General features: G+C 37.1%; 1 protein-coding gene across 2 annotated transcripts in view; it reads right to left on the bottom strand.

Annotated features, from left to right (window-relative positions):
- The window catches only part of BABAM2 (BRISC and BRCA1 A complex member 2), a 171,611-nt gene that overhangs the window by 113,526 nt on the left and 30,199 nt on the right, over positions 1-27,886 (bottom strand). For both annotated transcript variants that reach the window (XM_048297468.1, XM_048297467.1), the window contains exons 4-6: positions 25,982-26,076; positions 10,547-10,741; positions 6,560-6,634 (exon numbers count right to left, since the gene is read on the bottom strand). In XM_048297468.1, the coding sequence (XP_048153425.1) occupies positions 6,560-6,634; positions 10,547-10,741; positions 25,982-26,076 (365 nt within the window). The remainder of the gene's footprint in view (positions 1-6,559; positions 6,635-10,546; positions 10,742-25,981; positions 26,077-27,886) is intronic.

The following is a 27,886-nucleotide window of genomic DNA, read 5'->3' as shown; positions in this document are numbered from 1 at the left end:
CGGCTGCTACTCTGACAATGGCCAACATATTGAGGTAAAGGAGCACTTCCTCATTGGTAGTTTGTTAATATTTTCAATGAAAAACATGGACAGCAAAAATAAACTGCAGATTACTGGGCACTGGCTAAAATGAAAGATTCTAAGAGACAAGCATCAATGACATCTATTACTGAAAAATGTCTTCTGCAAACAGCTTATATTTATTTTCCCAGCCTCTAGATCATGCAATTTACTGTCTTCAGCTGCTACAAACTCTGCTGTTTCAAATACTGCCAGTACTAACTTGCACAGACCCACTTCTAATCTAAAATCCCAATGGCCCATTTTAATTATGTGTTATAAAGTTTGCCCTTATTAACAGAAGAAACCCAGACAATCTTTGATGATCCAATACTCTGTTTAAGTAAGTTAATGCTGGTATGGTAATCAATCTAGTGAATATTGTACTGTCATCTACTCTAAAAATTTAAACTATTTGCTCCAAATGCTTGCTCAAAATAAGGAATTCATTACGGAATGCAATTCAGGAAGTTAACTTTGTGCCTTTGTCGCAAAGTCTTAAGTAGTATAATACTAACAGCTATCCAAATTAGCCTAAAAGATCTCTATGTAAAGCATGGTCAGAGTACTGTGAATCATGAGAACTACATATTATTTCAGGATTATCTATCAGTCTCACAAACTTCCAGTTTTGCTATTGGTAAAAGAGTAAAACAACACCAGGCACCACAGACCTGACAAGCTTCATATGGTATGCAGGTCCATCATTCTATCCAATACAACACAAATATGTTTTGGAAGGTAGTCAAATAGTATATGCTGCATAACATCCTACGCTCCTTTGAGAGGCAGCTGCCTGGCATAGACTAAAAGAGTCTAGTGCAAAAAGATCAAGTCATATCTGAACTCCACATCGTTCTTGCCACTGACTTTGTGACCTCAACACACTACACATCAGGTTTTAGTTAAGTCAGCTACAAACAAAATCAATGAAGTTCAAAACCAAAAGAAAATATTATTCTTTTTTAGAATATTTAGCTCAGGTTTTTTAAACAGCAGTAGAACTTTTTATACAAGTGTATTTGTGTTTTGGTATTTGCAGCAGTTTAGCACAAACCTTAAATGCTGTCAAATAAATCAAACTGCTAAAGCACAACAGTAAAGAAACTGGCCTGGGAAAAAAATCTCATTTGACCCTGCATATTACATTTTTGTTTGTTCTCTACTATAGTTAATTACTCAGACACAGACAAGTATTGCAGCCTTTTCACAGTACCTGGAATTTGGTCTATGTTGTAAACAAAAGTTGCAATGAAGTCTTTTAAGAGACTTCCAAATGATGAAATCAGAGTAAGGAAAAAAACACAAATATGTTCTTATCTTTCAATTTGAACTTGAGGATAAACCTCTTCCATTGACAGTCTTACACACAACTGTTTGGCCCCTGGCAATGTGTCTAGACAATGTCTGTTATTTATTTCACTTCTAAAAGATATGCACTAAATACAATGGTCATCACAAAAAAAAGCACCCCCAAAAGAAACAGGTCTGCGTTGCGTATTTCCTTTACACTTCAATAGTGAGAAATTATTGGAAGGCTGCTGGTCACAGCACCATAGCTAAATTAGTCCTGATCTTAGCTATTCACCAGAGAACAAGCAGCAGGTACATACACATAGGAAATGAGTACTTTAAAAGATATATACAAGAACGTGGTGTTGATCAGGGAACATCTTACTTAGTCAACACCTAAAAAACCCCCATGGAAATAAGAAGAAAAATACCTAAATGTCTTTTTTTTAGCAGCATCACCGGCAACGTACTCTGAAATTCACTAATACTGTGCAATCATAGTGCAGTCACATAATCAAGTACAATTTGCAAATTACTGAGCTGGAGGTTTTTAATGATTTGTCATTATGGTTACATATGTGCCCCTAGCTGACAAAAACGACTAAGAATGAAACAAAACTACACAGAATGAATGTACCCAGGTAGCCAAGAAGGTCAATGGCACCCTGAGTTGTATCAGCAATAGTGTGGCCAGCAGAACCAGGGCAGTGCTTGACCCCCGTACTCAGCACTGGCGAGGCCACACCTCAAATGCTGTGTCCAGTTCTGGGCCTCTCACTACAAGAAAGACCTTGAGATGCTGGAGTGTGTCCAGAGAAGGGCACCAGAGCTGGGGAAAGGTCTGGAGCACAAGTCTTAGGATGAGGGGATAGGGCATCTGGGTTATTTAGTCTGGAGGATTTGAAGCTCAAGGAGGACCCTTATCTCCCTCTACAAGCATCTGAAAGGAGGTTGTAACGAGGTGGGGGTCGGCCTCTTCTCCCAGATAACAAGTAACAGGAGAAGAGGAAATGGCCTCAAGTTGCACCAGAGGAGGTTTAGGTTGGATATTAGGAAAAATTTCTTCACTGGAAGAGTGATCAGGCACTGGAACTGGCTGCCCAGGGAAGTGCTGGAGTCACCACCTCTGGAAGCATTAATTTGATGTGCAGATGGGGCACTTAGGGACAGACATGGGGTTATTAGTGAACTTGGCAGTGCTGGGCTAATGGTTGGACTTCATGATCTTAGAGGTCTTTTCTAACCTAAAAAATTCTATGAAAATTTGGAAGGGGTATTTCAGATGTTGAGCCTATTACCTTTTCTATTACTGTGGCGTACAAAGTCTCTGTAAAGAGGCAGAAATGTGAACTAGAGACTGACTCTCAAAATGAGTATGCACACTGAATACTTCCCTTTATAAAATACTGTGGAGAAAATTAAAAATGCTGCAACCAACAGAAAATAATTTAATTCAAAACGAACATGCTGATTAAAAATCCAACTGCAAAAAAAGGCAAAAGAAAAGTATACAAGGATTTTCCTGAGCCAAAGCCACATTCTTTTCAAATAAGAGAACGTTAATGAAAGATTTATCATAATAAATTTCGCAGTAGTTTGAGCCATCAGCTTGATTCTGCGGCTGTTTCAACACAAAGTTTTCACTTATATCAAATGGATTTGCATAAGAAAACAATTTGAAAGTGGATACAAAGGTCCACATTCAATTAAAAACCTTTGCATTAAAGTATAACTTTCTAAAAGAAAAAATAATGGATGTGCTTTTTAAGTGTAAGCCAACATTTCTTTTAGAACAGCTCTTTAGCATAGAAAATACACAATAATGCTTTTTCTTTCAAATGTAAAGGAATATGCCAAGAGAAGTTATGAAGAGAGATTTATTTGCTGCAGACATTATAATGGGTATAATGTTTCCAACTAAATAAAATCTGAAGAAGTTTTACTAGAATAACTGAAGAAATTTTGCTACAATTTTAGAATTCAAAGGAAGAAACAGTGTACCCTGCATTGCTCTTTTGACTATCCTTAGTCTTCTTAATATACTCAGCTATTTCCCTTAAAACACACACACACTTGAACTCAATTTTAAATTTAGTGCCATGAATACCTTCGATGTTACACCTTCAAACTTTTATTCTTTATAGGAAAAGTACTATCACCACAAAGATGACAGAATAACATCTTGTATTTCCAGAGTGTATTCTCAACAACCACAAAGATTTTGTAACATTGCATACTGATCTCACAGCTTACATTCTTAAACCTGAGTACTGGCTTATGACACAAAGCTTTAGAGTCATGCTTGTAGTGTGATTACCTATTGACATCCATAAAAATCAATAAAAACTTCAGAAGAGCATTAGAAATCACTGGGATACTATGAGTGATTGATCAGGCGAAATAATGGTCTTTAGTATTTCACCAGATTTTAATACAAGTAGTATTAATTAAATATAAAAAAGAGGATGTTAGAGAAAGCACAACATAGGTTTGAACTTCGCAAATCCCTACAGAGAAGCTACTGCACACTATAAGGTGGGCTACAGACTAGAACAAAATTCAAACACATTAAATTCTGCAGTAAAACATAAAGCTGTTAATACACTAACAGCCTTCAATTACTGATTGTTCTTCCACCTTTCAGGGTAATATATTAACAATTATTTCTACTACAGCAATAGACACTCTATCCATCATGTACCATAATCCAGAAGGTAGCATCGAAACCAGCATAACTGGCAGCCATGATGGGAAATAAACTATTTTATTGCAATACATTAAAGGTCTATTTCTGCCAAAAAGTCTCATCCAAAGAAAAGACACAGACAGCTTAAAAAAAAACCCAAACCACTTTTTTTTTTTCAATAGCTTTACAAATTTGGAGCAGTCAGAGCACAATTATTTCAACCACAACAGAGTAGTTCTGATTCTACCTGCTTTTATGTTGTTTATGTTCTTGTCACATGAGATGACATTCATCTAGCTCAGAATACAGGAAGCTAAAGGCAACAAGGGTATAAGATCCATGCCTACTACAAAGCACATTCTCATAACCAATGCAGGAGCCTAAATCAAACAATTTTTCTACTCTCAACAAATACTTCTGGAATAAAACAGTATTTCTTCTCCTGTTGCTACTCAGACAGACTACATATCACTTTCCTGCTACAGTTAACTTGCCAGTTTGCACTGAAGAAGCCTGACTAAGAAAACTAAGGATTTCACTAGTACATTGTCCATCAAGAAGGATCCGCTGGTGTAAAAAATCAGGCTATTATATACAAAAAGACATCAATTTTAAAATCCCAAAGCTAAGACATTAAGGCTTCTGAAATGTCAAAATAAAGGCAGACTGGGAAACTTTGATTATGCTACCTGCTCTGTATGTCTCTTCACCTCACACCACATATGCATGCAAAATAAATACATATTTTCTTTCAGACTAATGAATCACTCAGCACTCATGATGAACAAAGCTCCAGGAAGAGACTTGTGGAGCACTAATGATTGTGGACCACAGTATATGAACCTTGTTTACAGAAGATGTTTAGTGAACATGATTGGGAATTACAGTAAGGAGGAGTATGCTGTCATGCATTAAAGCATTACTCTTCAGAAACAACAGCAGGTGGTTCTGTTTCCATCACGGGGTTCCTACATGATGACAATTATGTAAGTCATGCATCACCTTCCAACCTCCAAGTTACCCCAGAAACTGAACAGAGAGGTACAAGACAGCCCTGCAACTGAAGCTATAGAACATATTGCTTCTGCACTTGACCTGAAATTCTTGATTAATTTAAAATTCTTCCTGAAAAATATGGCACTTGGGAGTTCTGGCAGGAGCAGACAGCACAGTTCACATTAGACATTCTTAGTCTTCTTTTTCCCACAGAGTCTTTCAGAAACAAATCCCGGCTATCTCCTGCAGTCTAGGTGAACTGTTGCTGTGTCCTGCTTAACAACAACCTTCCCAAAAAGGCCTCAGCCAAGCCTCTTATATCTGACTGGAAACATTCCCATTCAATGAGATGAAAAAGCCCAATGAAAGACAGCCTCTGGGAGCAGAGCTGCTACTTATGAACACAGGAATAAACTGAAAGTATCTGCATACTTTTGAGAAGCAGCTTATTACTCAAACAGAAAACAATCTACAGAAGGTAGAAAGATCATAGGATTCCAATCTCAAACTGCCATCAGAAATTCCAGATAGTTGTGCCTGCCTTTATTTTCATGGTTTGTAGCTTGAGACATCTTATTTGGTGAAACACTGAAAACTCACACTTGCAATTGTGATCTAACAATAGTTGAAGACAGTTCTAACAATAAGATGAAGAGGAGGTAATGGAATCCACACTGACAATTTCACCTCAACACATCAGTTTTTAAAGATTAAGTAGCTGTTCCTCTTTCCAAATATTTAAAAGTAAATAGCTGATTAAGAAGGCAGACACATGGTTTAAAGGAAAGATGAGTGCTGGCAACATCAACTGACTCAAACCTTGTCTGCAGTGGAAGTTCTGGCACTTCATTCTGACAGTCATGATAGACAGAAAACCGAATCTCCCACTGCATTCTCTAAATATAGGAACATTGACCTTATGATGAGCTTCCACAATAGCTGCTTCAAAGAGAGACTGACCCTGTGTTGTGAAAACCACTCATTTCAATTTCTTCCATGGTGCTAGTTCATCACAAATTGCTTTTTCTGTTTTTATTTCTCCTCTTAGCATAGAAATAAATGTGCTTTTTTCCTCAACTCGCAAAAATACTTTATAGCCCTATTTTCAAAAGGATCTGGTCAAATTTGTGTTCATTGTGAACAGTGAAGCAAAGTGATCACTGAAGCTTTCAGTTCAAGTAACCAGAATTTGCTTTCATTCCCTATTAAGAAATGGTATATTTAGTTTGATTTTCTGCTTCTACTGTCAAGACTACTGGTACAACTGAGACTGTTCATTAAAAATCCAAACACTAACACGTCATGAAATTCCACAGATTCCTATAAAAGATCCCACTAAAGTGGCACACAAAACAACAGCATGTCCAACATCACCTTTCCAAAACAAAATTCAATCTGATTTAGAAATGGTGAACTTTCAAACTCTTGGAGAGAAGAAAGGTGGGAATGTCAAAATAATTACTAAGGAGACTGCAATAATTCATATTCTCTCACAGATACTGTCAACTTAGACAGTCATTTTACCTTGAGAAGGTATGTAGGAATATTGCTGAAATCGACAGGCAACTTCAAGAGGAAGCGAGCCGAGAATTCTCCAGTCTGTGGAAAAAACGTAACACTAATGAGACCTGGTAGCTAAAACAGAACAGCAAACATTCTGAGGATTAAATACTATCCAGAAAAATGACTAAGAGCTCATTCCAAAGAGAAGGGGTGAGATTTAAAACAAAATTGCCGAACAGAAGTACTGGAGAGGGAAAAAAAAATTTACAGATTTCACAAGTGTCATATGAAAAAACACTTTAAAGAACATTAACTATCATTGCCAGTAAGTCAACAGCAAAAAGTAGTTAGAATAAAACAATGTGCATGACCAAAAAATCAGACTGTATTTTGTTATGCCCTAAATATAGATGTATCTTGGCTGTACTCATTTCCGGACAAAGGACTGGCGAGACCTGCAAAGAGTCTGAAAGCAAAGCTAAAAACCTGATAAACTGATACGAGCATATAGATAAAACAGAGGCATCTTTACAAACACTGCAGACATACGTACAAGAATTTGTGTTCAGAAAGATGAGCATGTATCAAAAGTGTCCTCTGAATAAACTTAGAGGAAAAGAGCTGAAGTAGGAGGTTTTAAATAATTTGTTTTCAGAATTCTGTAACTCTAAACACCTAGACAACCGTGTACTGAGAATTTGCCAAGCGTCCCATACACATTGCTCTTTTTTACGTATAAAGGGTATGGGAAGGAAATGGAAAGGATTTCCTTTCTGTTTCATACACTTCCTTAAAACCAGACTTTGTCCACCTGGTTATGAAGCAACAAAGTTCACTGTTTTTTAAAAACAAATGCCTGCCTGATTTCCTCCATATTCATTTTTTATCATCTCAATTTTTTTAGTTCAAACCACAGAGCAGCTGTATTTGTTAGGTAGGTTGAAGTAGCAGTAAAGAAAGTGTTAAACATTAATTTTATGAAATTAAGCACAAAAAACTGGAATAATTTGAGACAAGCTAGCCAATTTGTCAGTGCCACTTTGTTTCTTGGTCTATCTACCAGGCATGAACTAGAGATAACTCATGCTATCTCTACGTCACTAAACAAGAAAAAACAAGATCTGCAATGAAACTGAAATCTTTCCAATGCTACCTTTCAAGTTATATAATTTGCCAAAAGGGTTTGTGTGACACTGGGCTGTAATCCAACCTTACACCAGCTAGCTGAGAATTGGCCTTTGTTTCTGGTAGTCACAAAAGATAGGCAAAGAAATTGCACATAGAAACACTATGCAACAAAAAGTGAGTGCATATTAACACCCAACTGTGAAACCTTTCCTGATTACACCACTTGTGAGAAGAGATGCCAGCTTTCTGATGCGGTATTACTGATGTACGCAGAAAAATCACCAACTTCTTGCGCACATATAACATGAAGACTGCTACAACGACAGTCAGGGCCCTTACTTTTTATCCAGAGTGAAACAGATATTACACATGGTGCTTCTCTTCTGGACTTTCAAAAAATGCCATACAACATTTGCCATAAAATCCAGAAAATTATTTTTCGTATAATACCAAGTCTGATGAACGGGGATGGCCACTGAACAGAGGAACGGCCTCTGACCAACGCTGCTCTGATCATCAGCTACTCCAAAAAGTCTAGATCTTTCATGTAATTCAATCAAGATTATTTTGCAAACTAATACTTCCAAAGGTGTTCCGGCTGGACAGGGAGCAGCCCCTGTCCATGGTGCTCACCACCCCAGCCCCAACCAGCTGGATACAGGCACCAGGTTGAGACAGATGAATTTCTGGCCAGAGCCCTGAGCAATTAAATATTTAATGTCTCCTGCATCTGCTGGTACTCCGCCAACATGAAGCTAATAAGCTAGATAATAGTTTGTCAATTCATCGTATGTCTTGGAGACTTGCACTTTAGGAAACTGGAGATAGTGGAACAAAGGTTTAAGAGCAAATTTCTGCTCCATTTTGGGACACAGTGCTGAATTCAGGCCTTCTCTTCAAAGTTTTTTTAACTCATGCACCTAAGACGATTGCTTTCGTAACACTGTGCAAGGCTCATATTTGATTATTTCCGAAATCTGTTGAACTACTATTGATCCCTGAGAGACAGCAACAACATGAATTTCAATTCATGCCTTCTAGGCAGAGAGGATAAAAGGCCATTTATCTCCTGCTTTTTAGAAAAACACTCCTATTTTGCTGATCCTTGAGGCTAACAAATCAGTTGTAAAGGACAGGAAAGAGAACCACACAAGTTAGTTTCACAGTTGTGTTTTAGGACACTAGTGAACAAGCCTCTGTCATGTATAGCAAGTTCATAGAATCTTCAAGACTCTCAAGAGTCTTCTTGAGAGAATGAAGACTTGGAGAAAAGCACACACTATGGAAAAATCTAAAATAGCTCTGCAATGATGAAAAGGATTTGACTCAAAATGTATTTAAGATTTATTTTACTGGAATATTTTTAATTAAAACAGCATTTAAAATGAAAGAAAAGGAAGTTCTTTATTCAGTTACTGAAGACTGAGAAGACCCGAAAGCTACTTGAGTAGCTATGTCTTTCCTCTTTAAAAGGAAGAAAACCCCCAGTTTTTTACAGTCTTAGTAGAATTTTTGCAACTGGCAAAAGCTATGATAAAAATCTCAGTACAGTTCAGAAAGCCTTCTGCACTTCAGTAAACCAGTCTGGTGAAATTTAGAGATATAACAAGTTGTTTGTGATGCAAGCTACAGACAGTAACTGTACAGAAACATCTGTGAATAAGTTAATTTCAATCAGATACTCTGGTCTATAAACATTAAAAAAAAAGGAGGTCTGAATTTCTTTGATGAAGAAAATTAAACATGGGTTCAAATAAAAAAAGCCTAGATGACTTGTCTAAGAAAAGAAAACCAGATGAATGTGTGAGTTGTAAAGTAAACATCCTTGCATCACCTGTAACTTAAGGATGATTGAAGTGACATAAAGTTGAATTCTAGGCCTTGATAATAGGAGTGCTGAATTTTCATCAATTTTCAGACTGCACCTACTTTAGAAGATAGTGCTTCAGAAGGCCTGTTTATCTTAAGAGTATGGTATTTCTGAAAGCAAGAGGGAAACAAGTTCATCATAAACACCATTAGATATTTCCTGACATATCTTACTCCAAACTTCCCATGAGAAATATATTACCAGCAGAAAAACCCCTGATTTTTGCAAAGCTTACTCTGTGGCAGAGATTGAATTAAAAAAAAAAAAATCAATTCACACAGTAACCAAAATGCCTACATTGCCAATGGCCACATCTTAGAGATACAGAGGTTTCTATAAAGCATGGCACATTTCCCATGTGGGAATATGGGATATAGCTTCAGGAAACAGATAAGCCTGTTTAATGTCTGACTGTCATATGAAAGCATGTCCCTACAAAGTCACTGCTCTAGCCCATCTTGCCTCCTCTTGCAAAAAATTAGTTGGCTTAGTTTCTCCTCTCCAGTTTAGGTTCTTGGAACAACTCATCTCAGCTTACACAAGCACAAGACAGATACCGGCAACTGCAGCTACCAATTAAATCAACTCAATCATAATGTGGAAACACACCCTAATACATCCTAGCCCTAAACAGGCTGGTAGGCCGGCAGGGTGTCATACCAACACGGTTATTCTGCCTCTCAAATCTTCAAAGCTAACTCAAACTTCCACATTAACGTTGTACTGTGCCCTCTAAACATAGCACAGGCTTTTCAACAGTTTCAAAGTTTTCACCTATAAACCAGACAATGAACAGCAGGTTCAAAACCAGTTCTCACCTAGAAATCTGGTTCAACCAAGGTAATGGAACACAGCAACATACCAAACAGGGAGTATAGAAAGTGAGCTGGAGTCAAACAGCAGTTTTCTCCATTGGACACAGAAAGCATGGAGATCCACAGTAAGAACTTAAGTTTTCCGAAGCAGGAGTTGTATTTGCTAAAAGCATTTTAGGTGAAATAAGAGCTTACCCAGTTGTTTTTTTTGCCAGCATAGATTTCCATGTTTTCTCCATACTGGGGCTCTTCAAGTAAAGTCTGATACTCAAACATGAGACGAGAGCTCTCCCGTAATCGGCTGCACTGAAATTGGTGATATTGCTGCAAAAGCTCTTTCACAACAAGCAGGAGGCATTCAGGGTTTGAAGGATTCCAGGAAGCTAAATTCTGTTGAGTAGAAAAGAACAAAGACCAAAATTGTTTACAGGAATAAAAGACAAGCAATCCCCCTTCCATTCTGATACCAGAGGCACATATGCATGTGGAACCTCTGTGACAAAGCTAAACCACAATATTAAAATATAAAGGTTCTACCGTGCTTTAGAAGAAAACCAGGTGAAACAGCAGAAGCTTAATGTCAAATAGGAGACCTACCATAAAACTGGTAACAGGGCTACTACCAGGCTTATATAGGCCCAAATTACCATTCTATTATTTTCTAAAATTATACTGTTGCATCTGAGAACTGGCAAAGTTGGAATTAAATTAAAACTGATAGGCAATACATAAGGATTAGGTAAGTACCACCTTGCACAATAACTGATTCAAAAAGCAGTCACCCAAGTCAACATGGTAAATTAAGACCAACTACAGAAACTGCTCTGCTCCATTATCTCAAATAGTGGCTTCATTCACAGTGGTAGAGCAAACAGGTTCTCTTCTCTTGCCTCGACCTTGTGATTTATTTCACCTTAACCGTCTCTTCACTAGAATAACCTTGACTCATCCACTTAACACAAATGTCATCTGTACACAAAAGCCTCTTTAATATGCCTGGCAGAAATTTTTATTACAGGTTCGCTGTGTTTCAAGAAATACACCTAACAGAAATAAAAATGATAATACAATTAAGATAACTGTGTCTGTAGCACAGTAGCAATGTTATCACTGCTTTAATTGGGTTAGACCAGTCGTCTACGCACAGTAAGTTTTATTCAGGCAGTATTTGGTGTTACAAACCATACCTAATAAGACCAATGCTGCATGCCTCCATCTACGTGACCAAAAATGGACCTATGTGAAAGGCAAATGAGGACTCACCCTGTAGTCCATGATGTTAGGACATGAGACAGCACTGATTGAAAGTACTTAAGTGCTCATATGCTTTGCACTTGGATCTTCAAGAGGTTTTCTTGATACAACCTCAGAGCGTGTTAACAGAGTCATGTGGCTTTTGGTGAGCTTTGAGTATAAGCAAAATTAATCTGCATTTCATAGAATCATGGAATGGTTTGGGTTGGTAGGGACCTTAAAGATCGTGTAGTTCAGGGAAGGAACACCTTCCACTAGACCAGGGTGCTCAAAGCACCTTCCAACCTGGCCTTCGACACTTCCAAGGATGAGGCATCCACAACTTCTCTGTGCAACCTGTTCCAGTGCCTCACCACCTTCACAGTAAATAATTTCCTCCTTATATCTAACTTTAATTTACCCTATTTCAATTTAAAGCCCTTAACCTTTCTCCCACCACTCCATGCTCTTGTAAAAACTCCCTTTCCAGTTCTCTTGAGGGCCCATTTAGGTACTAGAAGGCTGTATATCACACAGACATTTGACAATAAACTAGCTGCAACAGAATTTTAAATTGCATTAATTGTACAGTTAAGAAACTCAGAACTAGCAAAGATGTCTGCATTTTACAACTAAGTGAAGATATAATATAGTAGCTTAATGAAATTTCTTATCTATATTTGTATTCAGTGTAGTTGGATGGCATGTTACTTCTTCCAGTTAAGTTACAGATATTTCATAAACAAATTTATATTTTGTGTAACACAGAAAGTAATAAACACAAGTAATAAACACAAGTGAACAGGTTGCATAAAGAAGTTGTTGAGTCTTTGTCCTAAGACATACTCAAAACGTGACTGGACAAGGACCTGGACAGCCTGATCTATCTGATTCTGCCCAGGCAGGGCAGCTGGGCTAGCGATCTCTATCTAAAGGCTCCTTCCAACCTCAGCTATTTTTAGCTTTATGAAGAGGTTTAAAAAAAGCTCAAAACTGAAACAGGATCTTAGCAAGGTGAGACTCCACAGCTCTGGCCTGAAAAGAAATGAATGAGTTTGTGTACAAATTTTATCTTCTGATACCCTGGAAAGGCAGATAGAAAGCTTAATCAGTTACTCACCAGGCACCATGCTTCAGCTCTACAATGAAATTTACTTGTAGCCTGATCTCTAACTATTGCGGCTATTTCCATCAAAAAGGGTTATAACTTTTATTATTTCTGATGACTTTAGATATGTCCCTATGGAATAGTTTTATACAGACTTCAGTGTATGTGTATGATGGCTTAATATCTCAAGCGTTTCTCTTTCCACAACTTAGTATTTTTTCCCACTGAAGTAATATATATGATGTTACCAAAATCAATTTCCCATTTTCAGCATCATCACTTAAACCATACCAGTCTAATTTGTCAGTGAAAGCAACATGAAATAGGTATTGCTGTGTTTTAAATGCATGAACAGCTACAGGATTGGACTGTATTCCTCGTGCTCACTCTGATTCTGGTAGAAAGGGTTGCCCAGCATGGCTAAAAGGCTATCCTTGAACCTCTGCCTTTAGAAGTTAACCCAGTGTCACAGACTTCACATTTGACCACGGCTTGATGTAAAGTACTCTGTTTTCTCCCCCCTACAGACAGTAGGAACACCTCTAAGATGGGAATATTATCATTGCCGTGTCTTAAAAGGTAAACAACATTCCAGAGGAATTGGTGAACTGGAGACATACTAATCCAATTCATGTAAGTTCCTCAAGTACTACAGAGTGACTGAGAGCCTTGTTCTACCTTGTCTGCCACCTACAGCTAGTGAAAACTTGTTTGAACTTGAACCCATTTAAGCTTATCCAATTCTACAAAATACTAGAGAAAATCTTGTCAGGTAGACAGCATCTTCTAGGAAACACATTTTCTATCATGCAGTCTGAAACCAGACTGCATATAACCTTAAATTTCCTGTTCCCAAGCTGCTGCTCAAATAAAGCATTTCCAGAAAGCCAGAGGATGTAATATGCCAGTATGTATTGATATCAGCCAGACAAGTGGGAATAACCTTTCCTCCTAATGACATTGGTATAACACAATAGAAATGTTCTGTCAAAGGAAATGACCAACAGTATTTTAATAACTGACCTAAATGCAACTGAACCTTTTGTTTTTTAAATAACGTTACACTACAGAACAAAAAAAGAGCAAGAGGAAATCCATTGTCATTTGTGCAGTACAGAGCTGAAGTAGTGCTCTTTCCAAAGAATTCAAGAACACTGCATCAAAACAGTGTTTATTCTGTATTGCCTTAAAGCTACAGGAATTAAAATGAACGATTTGACTGTAGGATCCTTACTAAACACCCTTCATTCAGCAACTCAAGTTTTGAAGTACAAACTGGTTATAAAAACAAATCACCTGAAGAACAATTCAACTACCCACCCAGGACATACATGAATTGTAATGGATTCTCACTGATGAAAGAATAAACATACAAGAACTACACAAATTTTCTGAAACACAAGTTCTGATTTATATAAACCATTCTTAGCTTTAGAATTATATTATTGTAGTGCTTGTTATTTGGCATTTGGCCACCACATTTCCATCCATTTTGTTAACTTTGCAGAAGGGCTGTACTTTTATATCTAAACTCATAAATTTTAACACAAACACTACGGAATACAATGCCATGTTTACGTATGAAATTTCTTTTTACATATCTTAGTGTAACTTATTTGCCCTAAGCACTAGATTCATTCACCTGAAAATACTTTTAAACAACTCTACTGTAATCCAATTTCAACAGGATGTCAAAACAGGTGTTATATTGCTCTCAAACAGCACCTTCTTTAATCTTCCTTCTATTTTTGAAATCAGAGATAAAGTAAACAACTACCTGCAAAATACACTCTTGAAATCTAAGGCAGAATTTGATTTGTCAAATTTACCCCTCTTAGAGTGTCTACACTGCTACAATTTCAGCGTCATAGAGATTCTTCTGAGGACACACAGTCACTTCAGTTGATGAGAGTAGTGTAACAGTAAGCTGACCTTCTTTAGAGGTAAAGGGTCTTCTAAGTAAGATTTTATTTAGCAATGCAGTATTGTATTCGCTATTAGACTTTGGAAATCAGCAAAATATTAAACCTGGAGCAAAAAGAGTAGTAACTGAGTGTGCTTCATTTTCTGGTTGTTTGTCTGAAGGCTGTATTCCAGCTCTAGCCAATCCAGCTTTTTAAGAGATAGTATTTAAGAAGATTTAAAACATTAGAAGAACAGTGTGAGCTTCTGGTGTTTGTGTTTCATTGCTTCAAGTTCTGCTACAAAATTCAGACCTTGCATAAGTATTAAGGTCTGATGCAACTTCAAGATTATGAGGTTTAGTTGTTACAACTTTAAAAAAACCCCCGGAAATAAGAACATAGATCACTGAAGCCAAGAAGGTATGAAAAACCCAAATACAAAAATAACAAGCAATTATGTATATAGAAAAAGACTTAATGCTTTCTGTGGCTTATATCAAAATCATCTTCTGCCTTGCTCACACATCTATACATTATCATTTTACCAAAATCACATGTATTCTGAAAAGAGAAGGTTTTTTTCCAGAATTTGCTATAAAACTGTGAATAAAATGAATTTTATAGAGAAAAAAAAATGATCACAGTGACTGGGGTATTGACAGACTAAGTTACGTATTTCACTTAATAAATCCTGTCTAATTTGAAATGAGATTTCTGCAGACTTTCCAGAGAGTTAATAAAATTTAACAGAACAATCATTAATGCATTTAAAATAAAGAAATCCAGACTTGGACCCCTTGCCTTGTTTGCCAGTAGATATCTTTAAATGAACTCTGCAGTGCAAACTCTCTAAGTTACTCAATAGTTAGCCAGTTAGACTGAAAGTGGCCCACTGTACAACAATATACAAGTACAAATCAACTCAAACTGCATCTGCAACTAATTCTGCATTCATGCTGCTCTCACATGAAGGCCTACATGCATAACTCAGATTGGGTAGGATCTTCTTTAATGTTATCATTTTTTCAGAGTATCACTGAAGAACTTACCTGTTATTTCTGAGCACACAGATGGAGGCTCAATTAAACCACTCTCTTCAGTCTAGCTACTGCTTGCATGTCTCTCCACGGTCTCCACACACTAGGAGCAACTTCTTCATGCATCAGATCTTAATTTCAACCTTGTAGTTTTTAATTTCAGCATTTTTTATGGCTTTGCCATACTGCAACTTGTGTAACTTTCATTTTCTAAAAAGATCAATTGTTGCCTCATCTTAAGAGGTACAGAAGTTTCAGTAGCAGTTTTAATAGCATCCAAAGATGACTGTATATTCTCGTGAACACAAAAGCCTGATAATGTCATCTGTGACGACTGGGTAATCCCCATTTTTCCAGTTAGGAATGAATGAAAAATGATCTACAGAAATGAATTCAAAATGGCCTTCAGAAAAAGTAATGGAATGAAAACATCCATATGATAGACACCAGACTCCACAAGCATCACAAGCACACACAGTTGTAGCTACTGCCATACAGAAGATGGCCAATAACTATTTACCTATCCACAAGTAAGCAATTCAACATGAAGAAGTTAAATGCCCCTTCATGGCAGAAGTTTTCCTGGCTGACTTTTTTCATTATAGGACAAAGTTTCAGGACAAGATATTCAAGAAAACAGTTATCTAGACCTTAAAGTGATTAACCAATAGCATGTACATTCACTAAATTTGCCCTCTACCTCCTGTTGTGTGGCAGGAGGAATGGAAAAATAGTATTCAATTACTATACAGAGATTAATAGCCCATAGGTGTCCATCAAACTGTGTCTACATTGGAGAAATCCACATGATTCAGGAGATCCGTTCTGATGATCTGCCAGATACTAAGGTAAATAATCACACCAAGGAGCATTGATTTTCACTAAGAAGTATAACCCCAGAGATTTTTTCGGGCTGCAGATTCAATCTGTGAATTCCCTGTCTCCTGATCCTGTCTGCTGACAGAATTTGGCTGCACAGTAAGTGAACAGTTGGATAGGGTAAGGTTTTTCAACAATCAGACATGACCAAAGAGTTGAGAAAATGAATTCACTTGATGTTGGTATAAAAGGCATAGTAGAGCTGTTATAAGGCCACCCACAGGATGCAATTTAAGCCATTTCAACAGTAGCTCATTTAAATAAGTAGCAATGACACCAACTGATTTCCAAAAGTGACAAGGAAAATTTGCAGCCTGACAGTATCAGTTCTAGTGAGATCTTACAGGTGAGGCAAGTGAAAAACCCCCAACAAAGTAACTTCTCAGGCCTATTAGCAGAGTTTAGCTTTCCAGAACTGCCATACTATTCAACTTCTGGCAAAAACCCCACATTTAAATTTTGTTCTGGAACATTTTGTGCTTTGTAGTCTTTCCTTTATCCTTCCAAAAAAGCTAATCAAGAACCTATGCAAACTACTCAGTGTCCATGATTACCTACTCCCCATTTTTTTTCACAATACAATGGGCCTCATGTTCCATAAAGCGGCTAATTCATAGACTCCTTCACAGGTTATTGCTTATTTCATAACTCCAGGCAATGTCTGCAGCAAAATACAATTCTACACTATCAGAAAGGAAATACGGTAACAATTTCTAATTGATTTGAAGTTGTTTTTCTTTGAAATGTGTTTAAATACCCAGGTTGCCAGAATATCTTCCAGGAATGTGATTTTAAAGAAGACAGATTGTAACTGTTTTTCCTGGCTATACTACAGGAAATAACAGCAAGATCTTATTTTAAGTTAGTGTACTTTTATATTTCTAAGCAAGAAATTAACTTTCATGAGAAAATGTCAGTAAACAAAACCTCCCAAGCCCGTAACAGTGGTAATGCATTTCTATAGCATCTTTCATGCAGAATTATCATAAAGAATAAAGTTAAGTACAGATTTGCATTTTGTTTATATCTCTGCACACCACATGCACACAACTTGCATCCTACAGTGGCTTAAAATCAGTACCAATATAAGTATTTACCTGAAATGAGAAAGATCACAGTGTGATATTAGTACTTATCCTCCACATAAATACAGAGGAGATACTGGTCCAGTGGTTACAGCATTAGTGTAGAAACTGGCATACCTGGTTTCAGTCCCCTCTTTGCTCTACTCTTCATAGGCCACCACAGGGAAATTGCTCACAGAAAAAGGCACAGGATAATTATCTACCATATGCTCACATCTTTCTATCAACAGATATTTTTCACAGTATTTGCAGGGCTGGAGTGTTATAACAACTTCAAAGGCTTCAGTTTCTTAGCAGCCAGCACTTAAACATCCTACAGGCTGCAGCTTCAAATCAATCACTGTAAACCTACATGCCATCTACTTGTCATCTTGTTTTCACAGGTTCTTCATATCCCTCTCCCCCAAAGCACCACTGGAACAACTTTCTGGAGTGATCTTCTTGAAATGATCATTTTTGGGCCCAAGCAAACATCAAAACTTAACATTTTAAAAAACAGTTCAACTCTGGAGCACTTCTGTCATTGCAAATACAACCAAAGAATTTACAGTGTGCTCTACTACTGTGAACACCGGATAAACCATTTGCACAAAGCAAAACTAGGGATTGTCAGTATTTATTTTAATTTTTAATTTTGGCAAGAGGCTGTGAAAACTGGATACAGAAATTAGAATAGCTTATAAACACTTAGTAGAAATCCCAAATACCTGAAGGCCTTGAATTAGCAAGAAAATACAGAGCAGGAAAACAACATAATAAGAAATTAATTCTGCTTTCAGAAAAGCATCTTATGTCTTGGATGAAATTATTTTCCTTTTTTTCTTCCACTGGCTACACAGTGTGATTCTTGATAAATGATCCAATACCCAAAACAACTCTATAAGAGATCCCAGCAAATCTGACACATGGAGAACACTCTTCTGCATTCACCTAGAATAAATGCAACACTGCCCCTCAAGTACTGTTCACCCAAAAGAGGAGTAAACTCAGCTTCCTAGGGTTACTACAAATTTTTTCTATTCCCTGCTGTAGGAGCAGTTAAGAGACAGCTGATTTTGGTAACTTAAGGGTGCTCAGGAAATCCAGAATCTGTGAAGCCAAGCCCAGGAGAACATTTTTATGTTGTGCACTCTTCCTGAAAGAGTCTGCCTGGTTCTCCCACAGAGCTCTCTTAGAAGATAATCAGACCCTTAAAAGCTACAACTGCCTACTATCTAATTAATCTCCTGAAGACTTGGCATGCATAAGCATTTCTTGTCCTACTTTGCTAAGGGATTAGAGCAAGTTCTGTTTCTTTCCAGACCTCTCAGCACAGAAAGCAGATGATACCTTTACCTGATCCAAGAGGGAATTTCTTAATTCCCTCAGCACATAATAAATTCCAGGTTAGTGAATCCAATGTCCTAATCATTAGTTTCTCCACGTGAGTACACTGCACTTTTCCCCCTGGGAGTTGGCTACCAGAGGTGTACATATTTAACTAGACATGGCAAGTAAAAGGAACAAAGCATGAAGACAAGAATAATTCCCCCACAAGACATTGGCACATGCATCTTTTACCTAAAGACTCACTTACCATGCCTTGATGGCAGTGTGAACAGGCCTCAACTCCTCAGACCCTCAGTGGACCAGAGAACAGACCACTGTTGATGCTTTACCTCAAGAGTCCCTTTCAAATAGCAAGTCTTTCACTCTTATCGGCTCTTGTGGTTTTTCCTTTCCTGTCGACACAAGTAATTTTAGCTACAGCAAAAAGGCAGAACCTTCACAGCTAATGTTTTGGACAGCATCCACTAACATCCCATGAGCACTTATCGTTGGGTGGCACAGGCAGAACTGTTTCCTTCTAACCATTTTTCCCCTTCCAAAATCCTGCAAATTAAAATCAATGTATAACACAATGGATCTCACTGTTGTGAGAGCAGTATTGGCATCTTTATTTTCATATCTGTACTACAAGAGAGTTTATAAGACCTTGGAAATACAGTTCCTAAAGAAAACATTTACAGAATACTATTGTGTAAACCATAAGATATCGGAAATCACAGTTACTTCTCTACCATACCAGAAAAATTATTGCAAATTAGTTATCTCTTCTCAAAAAAGCAGCATGAGAACGCTCATTAGATTCCTTTACGAATGTAAAAGCTGCATCTCTGGGAAGATAGGTATATGGCAGAGTTCATGTAAAACTGTACAAACACTTATACTGCAAACAAAAGACTCAAGATGCTGACTAAATTTGAATTATATTTCTGTAGTTATCTCTAAAAAAGAGCAGATATGCCTGAGGAACTGAAATAGAAGATAGCAAGGAAACGCAGACATAAAAGAATGTAAAGAATGAGTAAAACAAAAAGAGGTTTTGAAACAAATATAGGCTGAAACTTAGACCAATAAAAAGGAAAGAAAATATATCTTCAGCCCTCTTCCATTTGGGGAAATGAAGAGATCTTTTGAAAACCATCCTGAGTTTATTTATCTTTTTATTTCTTTTGAGACATTTATTTCTTTGCCCCAACAATATCTTCTGAAGGAAAGAACCTTCAGGGTACCAAACTTAAACTAATTTAATTGGAGAAAAGTATAGTCATAAATTATAACAGAATTCACAGTCCAGAATGAAATCAAATACAAAACTGCATTATTAGACCGAATGGCCATTTCTAACTGATCAGCTAATTTAGAAGTTTTTTCTACTTGCATATTCATAAGCACTGACCAACTTCCTCTACAGAAAAATGGATTATAATAGCACATCAACGTGAATTCAATGGGCATACTACACAGAATTTAAGCGTATTCTCAATTCAGGAAGACTGTCCTAGAGTCAGTCTTTTCTCTCAAAAAAACCCCAACCCAAACCCAAGCCCCTTGTAAATGTGTTTCTAAAAAGCCAACAAGCTGTTGCCTTCAAGACACGCCATTTCTGACTCTTTCTAGAGCTCTTGTAAGGAAGCAGAGTGTATTTTGACAGTAACATCACACATAAGGGCCAGAATCCTTTCATTTTCCGCTAGTTTCTCTAATAATACTTTTTTCACCGTTTCTAACAAAACATTGCTCAAGTAAAGTATGATTACATATTAAAAAACTGAAGCAAAAAATAGTCAGAAGTACATTACCAGTTTGCTGGTTTACATTCAAGAATTATAAATGCCAACACATTGGCACTGTACTCCCAGACTTCCACATATAAGACATTCTGCTTTTGTATGTCTGGCATGGGATATCCAACTTTATATATTTGGTATAAACTATGGCTTGAAAGTGAATGATTTGCTGGAATTCAGTATACCACCCTTACCACTAGCAAGGACTGTACTTCCTGCAAAGGAAAGACATACAAGCCTAAACATCTTTTTCAGCATTTTATATTAAAAATTTAAACATCCTGTTATTCTGGTCCAACCTTCCGGCCCATGTAAATCTATAACCATGCAAAATATGGCCAAACTCACATGACAAATGAAAATAATCTTTATTTTTTCCTAATACAATGCTATGAATGGAAAACCATAAAATGTTTTCTCCCCTTATTTTACTAGCGCAATGATTAAGTCCTTCATCATGTGCACTTTAGTTAGTATGGCAGAAAAACATTTTCTCCCACTTTGCCATCCTTCAGCCAAATGTTCATGCACATTCCAATGTTCTCCAAAAACTCGTCTTTCCTGGACTGAAATACTATATTTTAAAAGCTAATATTCTAGACTTTTCATATTCTAGGGAGAAATTGCATTATCAGAGAAGCTTGTGCCAAAAAATTAAAGGAAATTTTTCCCCCGAAGCCCTTTGCAGAACTAAGGAGTTACTTTTGCCTTCTACACCAGCAAGATTTAAGCAAGAAAGGCAAAACTACCTGGCTTAACAGATATTTTGTTCCCTCAAAATTAAAGAAGTATTTTCAAACTATGGATTTTTTTTTTAATTTCTGGATCCACTAGGTGAAAAGTCCAGCCAAAATGCTGCAATTAAGTAAAGCAGAACTTGTAACCTCAGCATATTCTCTTTTTTCCACTGCCTATCAATACCAGACAAACACTCAGAAAGGCTGCAGCGGCTATATGCATATATACATATACACATGTGCACACATATCTACATCCCCCATATATACAAATAGGTAGGATCAATAGAGAGGGACAGGAATAAAAAGTTTTCAGAATTCGCGTTTGTTTCAGAAAATTAAACAACAAATAACATTGGATTATAAATAATCAAAACACATTTTGACATAATAAGTCAAGATATGACTGAAAAGTGAACACAGTAAATGGGAATATAAAGTTCAAAATAAGGAAAAAACCTTTTAATAAATTGGAGGATCCAATTCTGCATTCTGTTTCACCTAAATTCCCCAAGTTCAACTGAAGCCAAAGTAATTTAAATGCTTTCAGTACAAGAGCAGCAGGTTAGGGGTCCAAGAATGAAATCTGCTGCTGCCATTTGAAATAGAGCGCACAAAAGAGCTAAACAGGTTGAACTGACCCATGCATTTCCCAGACCCAAGCAGAACCCACTGCTGTGGCTTTATATTTTAAAATCACACTAGAAAAACCATTGAGCTCATTGCCCTTATGGGGGTCTCTCACACTAGAATGTATAACATCTGAATCTTTGCTAACAATACAACTGACAGACTTTTTAGAACAAAGTAGTTCAAATGGTCTTAGTTAATATAAGCAGTGTTTGGGCTCTTTTGGAGTTACTGTGGGCAGTTAACACTGTTTAACTGTGGGCAGTTAACACTGTTAAACGTGTCTCATGCACTTGAGTAAATAAAGAATAATCAATGGAAGAGGGGGATATTTAAAGGATCTCTTCACTACCCAGTAAAAGCTAACTCAGAAACCAACAGAAATAATGATTAAGACTTTGAACACAGGCACAGAAAAAAATACAACCTTCGTGACAGTCATCATATAGCCAAATGAGTCTAATAAGCACAAATACAAGAACTTAAAAACAAACATTGGTCCACACAAGATACAGAGTGTGACAGCCAATACTCTTGGGTAACACAGTGAGCTGAATTAACTGCACAGTGACCGGAATCTGTACTCAGTATCAACAATTACACAAGGGAGAACAATTCTCCCAATGCTAGGTACTGGCATTAGAACTGCAGTGGCCCATTCTCTAAAGACCGCGGATGACAATCTCTTCCTCCCACACAAAAGCAGCACTAAGTATTCCCCCAAGGAATATGCTATAAACTAGCCCACAAGGACATATTCTGCACTTAGTAGGCTTCAGGAAATGCTCATGTCCTCTTGTGTCCATTCCCACTAAGGCTAATGAAGCCTTTTCGATAGCAGTGGGTGGGCAGAATAATTCTGGGGAGACTAGCTGGAGACCTGAAGTAGAATACTAAGGTACCCATTTCCTTGAACTGACAGTTACCTTGCTTACACTCTCATTGCATCCTCTTTGCCAAACAGAAGAGACTTCAAAATCATTGCAAAAATGGGGTTAACATTTTGAATAAGCACTTCAGTTATTAACTGGCTCACATTAACAATCAACTAGGCTAACATAACAAACAATTCTTGTTACTCAAACTGGCGTCATTGTAATGAGCTCCAAATTAATCTCATCCGTACACAATCACTAATCTTGCTGTGTGCTAACTGAATTTTTAATCAGAACAGAGTGAATCATAGGTTGTTTTTAAAATACATTTCTAATACTTGTCATCCAAAATGAATAAACACTCGAGCAGGAAAGAACTTTTCTGTTTACATTCTGAGAAGCTGATTTTATTTATGCATACTATACATGCAAGTATCAAATGCATTTGATAGGAAAACATTCTTAATGATAATAAAAAGTAAAAATGTTTATTTTTAGTAACTCTTTGAGCATGAACAGCACCACCAACCTAAAGAATTAGGCCCCTGACCGTAATTAAAACTGTATGACAAACCAAAAGGACCACTTGCCCTGCTGTTGAACTGCTCCACAATGCCTACATCATCCTTCAAGGTCAGCATGCACACGATTAGACCCTGTGACCAGCAGAGTAACCACTCCTGGTAAGATATATAATGAAGCACATATTTTACAGTGCTGAACTTGAGACTGAAGTTGAGCTTCAAAACCAAGTGACTTTAATGTTTGTGTAAGACACAAAAGCAAAGCTAAATTTCAATGTGCATTTTGAACTTGATTCTGCAATTACAGTATCAATTCAAGAAAGCATTAGCTCTGCTTATAAAACAAGAGTGCTCAACACACCGCTCTACTGCTGAAATGCTGGCCTGATCATTTAGGAATTCTCCAGGAAAAAAACCCCAAAACATGAACTATTCATCTACAGCACTTTTTAAAATGCAGTATTTCTGGAATCTTGCTTTAGCTGTCTGGCTAACAGCTGCTTAACTGAACACCTGTTACCATGCTCAGATGAAAATCTAACTGGAAGGTCTGCCCATGGCCATGGAAACTGAAGAGTGACTGAAACGATCTGCAACACAGCCATTCAAATGTCTTCAGGGAAGCCTACTGACAGCCTCCATTAGAGCCACACAAGCTTGAGGAATCTGGCGTACCGGGTTCTCCTTTCAAGCTAAGCATAATGCCTGACTCAAGCCATCTAACAACACGTAATGACTTCTACTTGGAAAACAAGACACTCAGACAGATGAGAGCAGAGCATGCAGGCTCAATGTCAGAATTCCCACAGATCCAATGGCACATATTACTTACTTAGAGACTGTTCTTCTCATTGAATAACATCTACATGCTTTTGTGCATGGTAGATTTTGTCTTGATTGCCAGGAACAGTTGCATCAGAAGTATTTGAAAACTACTCAAGATTAAGAGCATTCAATTATGGTCAACGTGCTAATTTGTATTTTACTTCTAGTCAGTAGACAGCTAACTTAACACATTTAAGAATTCTGCTAATATCTTAGAATTCAATTAAAATTATCTTCATTACACAGCTCTCACATTTCTGGAAAAAAGGGAACTGTCCAAAGACTTAGCATAATAAGTAAGCTATTGTTAATGCAACATTCTGAAGAAAAAGTCTACAAACCATACGGAACATTAAACAGTGAATGCAAAACCAAAGGCACACTGTGTAGACCACAGCTGCAAGGTGGGAATAACATGCTCCGATGCCATCAGGATGAATTGAAGGCCAATGACCAAGGATCTTATCAAAAAAAGGTTACATTTACATAGTGAACAGTTCAGCAAGGCATAATGACCAAAGGAAAACTGTTGGCTTGCAGATTTCTTCTTTGGTTTGTTCTAATTACTTTAAAACATGCTGGTCAATATCTCATTATGTATCAAGAAGCAAATGGCTCTTCCAAGTTGCTTTTCAACAAAGAAGACAGGAAGTTTGTTCTGTGTTTAGGCAGAAGAAAAGCAGCACTCCCAAAAGAAGCATCATTAATGAACAATGTAAGAAAGAAAGAAAAATAAGGATGTTTTTATCCTTGCAGGTTTTCCTGTAGAACACTACTGTTACTGACTTCTTTTCACATGAGAAATACGGCACCACACCACTCTGAGCAAGCTTCTCCATCTGAACAGCATTTCTGCAAGATGTCTCAAACTATTTTATATCTCATTTGCAATTTGGTATTAATTTTTGTTTTCCAATACATTAAAAGGTGTTTCTCTTTTTTTAATATCAACTACAAAAAAGGAGTTGCTAATGTGAACACTGCTCAGGAGGTTGTAAGATTGTGAAACAAATGAGAAAAAGAGGAAAACAGAACTGGTAAAAAAAGGAGTATGAAAACAATTCTAGAATTGTCATAGAAAGTAAAACCTTTTCTATAAACTAGCCTAATGAAATAGCTGTTCATCAGCACCATGCCTCCTTCCCAAAGGAGTTCGCAAGCTTAACAGCAAAGTTATCAGAAGAGGAAAAGAAATATGACATTCACCTTTTAAAAATTCTATTAGGTATGCTGAAAATAATTACTCAAACCAGTTCTTCTGATTTTTGTATATAACTTACTATGAAGTGAAAGGTAAAACCAAAACCCAGCACTTGCCATGTCACACATCAAGGACATGTTCAACCTCCAGCATGACAGCTGTACCACAGCATGACTGACAGCTACTGACTTCCCTTGGGGAGCTCTGGAGATGTGCTCATAACGCACAAGAGGAGCTGCAGGTGAGGGCTCTACAAGGAGTCTCTTTAGTAACTACTAGTAAGTTTTGAGAGGGAGAACTATTATGGATTCAACTTCAAATCACTTTAGAAAGCAATGTGTTTACACTCAAAATACCTGTGAGACAAAAGGTGTTTTTCTTTTTTCTTTTGCATTTATAAAATTTCTGTTGCTGCAGCTATTCTAAAAAAGCAAAGTCTCTCTGCAAGGTGTAAGGTTCTCAATCAGTAAAGTACTTACGTGCAAGGCAGAAGGATCTGGCAAAAATTCAGCATCCTCTCCAAAGATAAAATCTGGCGGCAGGTCAGGATAGTGAGCATTAAAAATTATATCCCCTGAAAAGCAATAAAGGAAAACACTGTTTGCACTTTTATATATGTGCTTATAAATAAAATATAAAATAATCACATACAACACACATTTTAAACACAGAATTTGACAGCTACATTACATATATTTCATGTATATATCCATATAATTTTTACAAAAAATTCACATGCAAGATAAGCATCAGATGTTTTGGGGGATGAAGTCAAATTCCTGAGGCGCAGCTTCGTCCTCCTCTGCAAGCAATGAAACATGAAATACATGATTGCTTTCTATCTCAAATGGCAATTCAAACACTATTGAGGGTTGCCTCAAAACACTGAGTTAAAAAATTGATTTTGTTTTAATAAAAAGTAGCATATTAAGATGGCTGTGTTTTGTCTATTAAAAGTCAATTGCAAACTACTAAGGTCACGACTTTCAAAATACCAGAGCTTTTAAAAATTAGTAGCACTTACTCCCTCTCTTCTCCTCACCACCGCCAACTCTTAGAAGGAAGAATACACAGTTCAACAGGAACCATTCCAACTACCCAAATTCTGGCCAAGAGAAATGCAGTATTGCACATTTAAATGGAGAGACTAAAATTAACTGAAAATATAAAACTTCATCACAGCTTGGCACTGAGCTCTCATCTTGCCAGTGTCACAAGATATGCAATTAAAAGAAATTTAGGTTGTAGTATTTCACTAGTACACATACTTCAGAGTTCATATAGATCAAGAGGTCGTCATATGCATCTGAGCTTTCAAAAAAACCCACCCACTGTTCAAGAAAAAAATTTTAAAAATAAAAGTAAGTGTTTCTAGCCTTACTTGTCTACCTCCCCATCATTCTTTGTGACAATATGAAAGAATAACTGAGCTTTTGCATAAAACAGATCTATCAGGTAGCAGACATTAGGAAAAAAGGCTGCCTACTATGTGTTATGACTCGTTTAAAATCCACACAGCAAAGTAAAACCAGCATGGTAACCCTTATAAACAATTCTGTTCAGAGAAAGTTACACCACTTTTTATTTCTTAAAAAATTGTGAATGCAGAACTAGAGGAAAGCACTAGATGAACAGATTTTGCAAAGCCACATCATTGCTGGCTCAGTGATGTCACCATCTCAAGGCATTTAACATGACAGTTTTAATTGCGGATATTCTGCAAACTTATCTTGGCCTTAGCTGGAAGCAAGGATACCATGAAGATGAATTGCAGAGGATGAAGGTTCATGGCCAAGAAGCCACTGGCCAGTCTGGGGTAGGTATTCTCTACAGCATGGCTCCAAATCACAAACTCACTGATCATGCGATGAGTAGAGCACAGTGTGGGTTTCTCCTGTCCACACTCCCACCTTCCTTTCACAGCTGTCAGGAGCACGTGTAAGTACGGGGTGCAGAAAATAGCAGAGGTCTGCCAGTTAAAATTCCTGACACACTCAACATAAAAATAAACCCTTTAATTTCATTTGAATTTTGTTTAGAAGAACGAAACAGGCACCAGTCCTGGAGGAAAAGATATAAAATTGCAACAGGAAATGCATCTATATTAAGTAAGAGAAAATAATTACTAGATTGCCTCAACTGTAATACAGCACTGAAGAATTCAGAAAAGTTGATGTTTACTAGATTGGGTAGTTCGTACACCAGTATAACACAACCCTTTTCTTGATATTTACTGCAATTAAAATGTCATGCATGGCTTCTTTCAACAATCCCGTCAATTTCTACATAAAGAGCAGTGAACTTGAGGTTATGTACTGAAGGAGATTCACCTTAATACATTCTTTGACTGAGTTTTGAAAGAGGCATGTTATGAATAACTTAGA

This window comes from Corvus hawaiiensis, chromosome 3 (assembly GCF_020740725.1).
Source record: "Corvus hawaiiensis isolate bCorHaw1 chromosome 3, bCorHaw1.pri.cur, whole genome shotgun sequence".
Taxonomy (NCBI): domain Eukaryota; kingdom Metazoa; phylum Chordata; class Aves; order Passeriformes; family Corvidae; genus Corvus; species Corvus hawaiiensis.
Note: the sequence above shows the minus strand (reverse complement) of the source record. Positions and strands in the feature narration are given on the sequence as shown.